The 8,294-nt window shown below is 39.0% G+C and overlaps 1 protein-coding gene across 1 annotated transcript; it reads right to left on the bottom strand.

Moving 5' to 3' along the window:
- Positions 1-210: 210 nt before the first annotated feature.
- On the bottom strand, positions 211-7,907 carry LOC144044342 (uncharacterized). Its single transcript, XM_077558685.1, has 5 exons — positions 7,701-7,907; positions 5,161-5,370; positions 4,878-5,048; positions 3,712-3,878; positions 211-3,553 (listed from the first exon to the last, which is right to left on the bottom strand). The coding sequence occupies exons 1-5, from the start codon at positions 7,762-7,764 to the stop codon at positions 3,509-3,511; spliced, it is 657 nt and encodes a 218-aa protein (XP_077414811.1). The 5' UTR covers positions 7,765-7,907; the 3' UTR covers positions 211-3,508.
- Between the last annotated feature and the right edge of the window lie 387 nt (positions 7,908-8,294).

Consider the following 8,294-nt stretch of genomic DNA (forward strand, 5'->3'; position numbering starts at 1 on the left):
GTTTGCTTCACATGCAATGCAATATTCTCCAAGCCTATAGGAGGCAGTGAAGAGCGGCATATTTGCAACACTTAACCACAAGAGAAGAAGAGAATTTTTCTTTTTCTTTTTGGGGATAGTTTAATTCAATAAACTATCAACAACACTTTGTGGTCAACAGTCTACATACATTTAACACAATTAAACAAAGAACCCCCCCCCCCCCCCCCCCAAAAAATGCCATTTTACCACTTTACATTTTTAATATTTCAAATCACTGTATTCAGTTTAATACAAATAAGGACTATAATGTGAATATTCTGTTTCCAATGTATTTTTGTGGACTCCCAATCAATGGCACAAGTTAACAGAAACATGAGTTAGTGCAATTCTGGCTGCTATGTTCCCTTTCTTAACTCATTCACTGCCATTGACGGCTATAAACGTCAAAAATTCATTTGAACTATTTCTATTCGGTTAACATTTTTTTCCAGTATGAAAACCTAGAGAAAAAAAATGTTGTACATTTAAAACAGATATAAAATTTGTGGTTAATTGTGAGTTAACTAGTTAAGTCATGCGATTAATTACAATTAAAAATTGTAATCGCCTGACGAGATGATTATAAAAAATTAGGGGAGTCAGGCGATTAATTTTTTTTAAAAATCGGAATTAATCGCATGACTTCAATAGTTAACTCACGATTAATCACAAATTGTATCTGTTCTAAATGTATAATAAATAAAAATCTAGGTTTTCAAAATGTTAAGCTAAATGAATTTTTACTGATTTTTTACGTTTATAACCGTCAATGGCAGTGAATGAGTTAATAATCAGGCCAAGGATCTCAGTGCGTGGATCATCTGCATTAAATTGGAACCTTGAAGTCCGTCTTGTTTTATTAGTAAACATCCACATAGCAATGACATCTTCTAGTACACAATAGCTTAATATCATAGGTAACTGTTGGCACTTCATAGTAAGTAAAATATCATCAAATAAAATGGCTTGGCACATTTGCATCATTCTTCAACTAGTGCAAATAGAGTTTGCAATATGTGCAACATTCAACAATCAATTTTGCTTCGACAAGCATTTGCTACAGAAGCATCTTGTCTCTATGTTCATTTCACACATTCGACAATATGGCCGTTTTTTACCTTGGTAACATTTTAAGGGCAACACCATCGTTTCAATGTGGAATGTTGACACTTATTAGTTGACACGTTTTAATGATAAAAAAAAAGAAAGAAAAGCAATTGGCATATATGAGTATGTGCTACATAGATATTTCCTTTCAAGTGCAAGCCAATTAACCTTTTAATTGCGAAAAAAAATATTTTGCAAAATTATATTATTTTGGGGCAGCACGGTGGCTGACTGGTTAGCACGTCCGCCTCCCAGTGCCGAGGACGTGAGATCGAGTCCGGGCTTCGGCCTTCCTGGGTGGAGTTTGCATGTTCTCCCCGTGCTTGCGTGGGTTTTCACCGGGTACTCCGGTTTCCTCCCACATTCCAAAAACATGCATGGCAGGTTAATTGAACACTCCAAATTGTCCCTAGGTGTGAATGTGAGTGTGGTTGTTCGTCTCTGTGTGCCCTGCGATTGGCTGGCAACCAGTTCAGGGTGTACCCCGCCTACTGCCCGAAGCCAGCTGGGATAGGCTCCAGCACCCCCGCGACCCTAGTGAGGAAAAAGCGGCCAAGAAAATGGATGGATATATTATTTTGCAGATCTGGGACCCCAGTTTGGAAACCATTGTTTTGGAGGACAAACCTTTCCAATTGAATTTTCCAGAAGAACTCTCACGTTTATTTTAAGACACCGTGGCGACATTTTCTCAAAGTGCGTTTTTAAATATTTGGTGTGCTACGTGATCATAATAAATTGTCATGCTTCTTTCACAACGAAAACCTGAGCTAACCTGGGTCGAGGGCTTCGTGCAATTGTGAGCCATGTTATGACCTCCGATGACCCCCGCATCCCTTTTGTGATGTTTCAGGTCAATGAGCTGTATGTAGAGAAGTGGTCCGTCAGGGAAGAAGACAATCAACTAAGTTGCGAAAAAAAATTGACACGGGTTCTCAGTCCCAGGAAGTCGTCCACAGAGCGCTTGCATGCTGCCAGGGCTGGATTGGCACAAAAAAAAAAATTGGCCCTGGCATTTTAATTCATGTAGTTCTGCCACTGATGTTTATTGATGACGTTTCGGTTTGCTACCTACTGTATATTCAAAATAGGGATGGACCGATTATCGGCCGGGCCGATTATCGGCGCCGATATTTGGCATTTTGACAAATATCGGCATCTGCATTTTTACAAATCTGAATCTGAGCGGTGTATGCTTGCGAACGTAGCGAAATTTAGGGTTTTCATCAGGATTTGTAAGATGTTCACAGACAGATTTTACTTTCCGCAAAAACATTTCAAACCTGTTTAGACAATTTTTTACTGTGTGAAGATCTTTTGAAACCTTTTTACGAACCCTGATGAAAACCCTAAATTAGCTACGTTCGTAATTTCACATGCATTTGTTGCTCAGTGAGATACAAGGAACTTTTCATTTATGGATGTATTTAAACTTCCACTTAATAAAAGATTATGCTGACACTGGAAACTTCCTACACTTTTTATTAGTGTTGTTCCGATACTGATACTGGTATCGGCAGAGACCCCGAGACTGCGTTAAAACAGTGGTATCGGTGAGTACTAACAAGTAACATGCCGATATCATTAATTCTGACGCTACTATAGGACTTTGGATGCAGCATCTTGTGTCTTACTCATGCACAACATTCACTGACGTGTTCACTACATGCCGAGCTAAGATATCTTATTGGCCCTTGAATGCTCTGAACCAATGGCAGGACAGCTTTTTCATGTTGAGAAAAAAAAAACTTTGGTATCGGCATCGGTTGATACTGCAAAGCTGGGTATCGGAATCGGCATCGGGGGCCAAAAAACAGTATCGGAACAACACACATCTTTATTTTTAAAAATGAATCAATAAAATTAAGAAATTATGTTGAAATTGTGGAAAACTTTATTTACAGTAGAAAACTTTAGAGAACTATTTACTTCCTTAGTTTTTAAGTTAGCTTAACACATGCTGATGACCTTGGAAGCTCCCTGCAAGTTTTGTTATTTTTTAAACAAAAAGCAGTCTATCCTTTATGTGTTTTAAAATTAAAAGATTTAAAAAAAAATGTTGATGCTAATATTTTCTCTCCTGCTGCAAATAAATATCAGCAATTGGTTATCGACCTCCTTGACTACTAATAATCGGTATCGTATCGGCCCTGGAAAAAACATCAGTCTATCCCTAATTCAAAATGTATTAACAGACTGGTCGACCAGTCTCTTGGGGTAAAATGTAGGAAAGTAATCATTAAAAAGCACTGCATCAGTCCTAAAAGAGACCGGCCCACCGGGCGTCTGCCCTGTATGCCAGATGGCCAATCCAGCCCTGCATGCCGCTGCTCCTTTTGGTTTTGGTTTCTGCTTGCTGAAAAGGTGAGCGTAGCTTTCATCAGTGAGTGCATCTAGAGAGGGGCGTGTCCTCCATCAAGTCATCCTGGAGGAAGGGAACAAACAACATATTTGATAGGAAAATTAAACAAAGGCCAGTTAGATGTGTGCCATTGCAACGTGTATCGGAGAAGCTTTTGTGGTTTACTTTAAAAGTAAAACAAACCCGATTTGAGTTGATGACCCAGTGCGTATGCGACCTACCATGGGTATGTCCTGGAGCCGATGGAACTCGGGTTGATCAGTTTGCTGACGGAAGCGCAGAAAGACGACGATGAAGACCATAGCAGTGATGATGATGAAAACCGACAATAGCCCAGCAAGGAACGGATCCAGAGCAGCGTAAGACCTCGGCCGTTGCCTTTTGAGGTCTAGGTGGAAAATACTCACATCAATATTATTATCATGGTTGGGAGGGTTATTTTTAAAATGTAATCCGTTACAGTTACAAGTTACCAGCTAAAAAAAAATAGTTAGTAACGTAATCCGAGTACCATAATATTAAAGTAATGTAACTTGATTACTTTTGGATTACTCCAATATTGAGTATGAAGACAAAATCAAAATAAATATCACCACAATATATATTCTATACAATGTGCCTCTGCTATTTGCGGGTTATTGGGACCCGGGCAGCCTATTAATCCTTGTGTAATTAAAAAGCATGTCGGCTATTGATTGATTGATTGATTGAAGGCCATATGCTATTTTCAAACTGTCACCACACCTCATGGATGGATGGATGGATGGATGGATGGATAGATAGATAGATAGATAGATAGATAGCCGTGTATACAGTACGTTGTGTATGATGTTTAAATAGTGAATTGGTGGGAGGAAGATTTGTTTGTTTGGTGTAACTCACATTATGGTTGTAGGCTAGCAGGCTAGCTAGCAAGAAGCTACAGCGCGTAGCATACCGCTGGACTCTTAACTCAAAATTTTGCTCCGAGTAAATTCCAGTGAATACCGGTCGAAATTCCCTCCTCCCGTCCGTGAAGCTTTTTCAAACTGGCCGCGTGTGGAGGACACGACTAGTCAGTTTGTTCGTCCCCACCTCCCCGACATGTAGCAACGGTCCCACTCTCTCTCTCTCTCTCTCTCTCTCTCTCTCTCTCTCTCTCTCTCTCTCTCTCTCTCTCTGTCTCTCTCTCATCGTAGAAATTGTAATCCCTCGAAGTAATCCCCATTTTTAATAAATGTACCTGTAATCTGATTACATGATTTTTCCTGTAACTGTAATGGAATACAGTTACATTTTTTTTGCAATCTGATTACGTAACGGCGGTACATGTATTCCATTACTCCCCAAGCCTGATTATTATTGTGTTGTGTTTGGACATTACGCACACACTTGTGGGTTAGCATACCTTCGTCGCCAATGTTGAGTTCAGAGGGGACGTCCGGGTGTTGACCTGCAGCGGGGGTCCCGTGGCTTGATGCTCTCCACGGGGTCCTTGAGTGCGGCTGAGTGGAGGCATGTTTGCCCTCCATTGTGGTCACATGCACGAGATGAGAAAATGGCGGGTTGTGTGGAGCGGCTAAGAGGGCCCATCCAGACACATTTTTACTAATAGCAAATCTTAATCAAACATGGCTTTATAATTCGTACTGTAAATGTTTCCAAGTCTCATAAAAGATTGTCTTGTTCACCTGATTCACTTCCTGGCTGAGAAGTGGTGAAAAGAGAATCTGAAGGACTTGTAACCACTGTAGCGTTTGTCTTAACATCTGCAGGATTGTGTGTTTGATGCGGGACGTCCTCCAGGTGACCTTGTAGCAAGTCGGGAACTTCTGAGGTACCAGCGTGACGCATTAAGAAGGTTGACAGGGTGACAGCGGGAGGCCCAGCAACACTTTGACCTGCAGAATAATTGAAACAGTGGTTCGAGCCAATCCAGGTTAACTCATTCACTGCCATTGACGGCTATAGACGTCAAAAATTAATTTTAACTATTTTGATTAGTTTCAATTTTTTTTCCACTTTTGTTAACAAGAGTATGAAAACCTAGAATTTTTTTTATTGTACATTTAGAACAGATATAAAATTTGTGATTAATCGTGAGTGACTATTGAAGTCATGCGATTAATTACAATTAAAAATGTTAATCGTCTGACGCCCCTAATTTTTAATAATCTTTTCTTTTCCTTTTTTTAATTAGGGGCATCAGACGATTATTTTTTTATTATTATTGTAATCAATCACATGACTTCACTAGTTAACTCACAATTAATCACACATTTTTATATCTGTTCTAAATAGACAATATTTTTTTCTAGGTTTTTATACTCTTGTTAAAAAAAGTGGGAAAAAATGTGAAACTAATGGAAATAGTTTAAATAAATTTTTGACGTCTACAGCCGTCAATGGCAGCCAATGAGTTAACCTGGATTGGCTCGTACCACAGCGGACACACACCCAACACAAACGATTCATGATGATTCGCCCTGCTTGGCCATCATGGCTGCAGGTGATGACACAACATTGCTCGGCCAACCTGTGCTGCAGAGAGTTTGGTGCGCTCAGTAGTCGACTATTGTGATGGTACGTCGTGTGATTTCTTTATTATTGTAATCCCTTCATATGTCAAGCAAACGAAAGAAAGTGGTCGGATGAACATGTGTAATATGAAGTCACATGTATCACAGAACATATGGTGTTCCATAGGGTTCAATTCTAGGGCCTCTGCTGTTTTCATTGTATCTGCTGCTTTTGGGTTCCATTTTAAGAAAACAGGGGTTGTTGTTTTAAAGTGCTCTATAAATAAAGTTGAGTCGAGTTGAGTGATGGGAGTCAGCATCCTCACTCCATGAGTTGCAATGCCTATTTGAGCAATTCTAGTCCAGCACAAACGCTAAAGGAGCCAGATTACTACTCGCCCTTTTCATTTTGTTCACCAGTAAACTCTATAGCCAACCTATGGCTTGAATTTAAAAAAACAAAAACAATATAATTCTATTTTTCAAGAAAGAAGGGTTTGGTGAATGTGCATAGGAAACTGGATTGAATTAAAACTGAATTAAAATATTGGATGGTGAGTTAGCAATAACAATTAGTTCAACATAGCACTAGAGAATAGTTACGTTACATCAAATGAAAGTTTTGTGCAATATGTAATTTCAATGCTCAATTTTTTAATCATGTCAGAGTAGCATAATGCTGACCACATGTTTAATATTAAACAGTTTTATTTTTTCTTTATCTATTTTTTTTTCCTGGAGGGGAGAGGTGAAGTGGTCCTTTTCCTCTGCTATTTGCTAAAATGCTCACCTATTCACTGCTTTTTGTGTGTGCTCAGGCCAAAACCACAAAAAAAATTTTTTTTAGGGGCATCTTAGTGCCAAAGTTAACTAATTTACTGCCATTGACGGCTATAGATGTCCAAAAACCATTTGAACAATTTCTATTAATATTTTTTTCCCCACTTTTGTTAACAAGAGTATAAAAACCTAGAAAAAAATATTGTACATTTAGAACAAATATAAAATTTGTAATTAATCGTCATGCGAAGTCATGCGATTAATTACAATTAAAAAATAATAATCACCTGATGCCCCTAATTTTTGATAATCTTTTTTTTCTTTCTTAAAAAAAAAAAAGATTTTAAAAATGTTGTTGTTAACAAAAGTGGAAAAAAAATTAAACTAATAAAAACAGTTAAAATGATTTTTTTACGTTCATAGGCGTCAATGGCAGTGAATGAGTTAAATGTTGACGTAAGTTTAAGGAGTTTTGTTTAGACAAAAGTAGTGCTTAACTGCCAATTTGGGGCAATATAAACCTTTTGTGTGGTATCAATTACTCACAGATTTTTGCTTTGGCCACAGAGCTTGGTTGCTTTTTCCTGTAGTGTGGGAACAAGATGTTATATATATTAATGATTTTCTAATTTACCGTCGCTCTTGAATCTCCCAATTGCAATCTTATAAATGGTCAAGTAATTCAGTTTCTTTCAGCATCGATGTGTCAGTTGCTTGTTGTGTTTCTGTTAAAATTGTGAGATTGCATAGTACACCAAGCCAAAATCATTACATTGACTCTACACAACATCGGCTCAATTGAATCTTTACAGGCACATCTTGAACTTCCCTGTAGTGGAATAAAATCAGCAGCGCCGAAATGACTGTAAAACCAGCATCATTTTATCGATCGATCATCACACGCGCACACACCGCGGCGCGATGACGCCCACCTCTTGCCTGGGATGAACCGGTAAGCAAAACCATCACAAATCCAAAAAGAAAAGCTGATTTCATCTCATTCCCTTGCAGAAAGCAACTTCAAAGTGCACCGGGTTGCGTTTTCCTCGGTGGCTCGGTTCTGTTGATCGGTGCTTGTTTCCGTTACGTGATACGTGAAGGGACATCATCCGGGCTAAAAATATCCTAGGGGAGTCGGGCAGAAGAGGAGGGGATGGGTGGGGTCTCGTTTAGACCTACACGCATGCGCACACAGCAATGAGAAAAAGGCACCGGTGTTTTAGTACATATACTTTACTCGCATGTTCACCTGTTACTCGCCACTCCACTACATGTAGCAATTTGCAAGCTTAGCACTAGCTGCTGATTCCTGTTTATGCATAAACGCTCAGCCAATCAGACGCGAGTGCGTCAGGAGCGCGCCTGTCGCGCTAAACGCACATGACCGCTGTTTTGTTGTTGTTGTTGTTGTTGTTGTTGTTGTTGCAGCTTTTATCTAGAGTGCATGTTGCGCTAAAACAAAAACAAAAAAACACTTTCGTCAATTAACGATATTTGTTTGTTTATTATTATATAAAAAGATCGCT

The sequence above is a fragment of the Vanacampus margaritifer genome, chromosome 2 (genome assembly GCF_051991255.1).
Source record: "Vanacampus margaritifer isolate UIUO_Vmar chromosome 2, RoL_Vmar_1.0, whole genome shotgun sequence".
In the NCBI taxonomy this organism is placed as follows: domain Eukaryota; kingdom Metazoa; phylum Chordata; class Actinopteri; order Syngnathiformes; family Syngnathidae; genus Vanacampus; species Vanacampus margaritifer.

Bases quoted from the DNA above. Each gene is read 5' to 3' on its own strand.
- LOC144044342 (XM_077558685.1), bottom strand. From the start codon at position 7,764: ATGAAATCAGCTTTTCTTTTTGGATTTGTGATGGTTTTGCTTACCGGT. The intron at 5,371-7,700 runs GTGGGCGTCATC...ATTATTCTGCAG, and splicing joins CGGTTCATCCCAGGCAAGAG to GTCAAAGTGTTGCTGGGCCT. The intron at 5,049-5,160 runs GTGAACAAGACA...GGGCCCTCTTAG, and splicing joins TCAGCCAGGAAGTGAATCAG to CCGCTCCACACAACCCGCCA.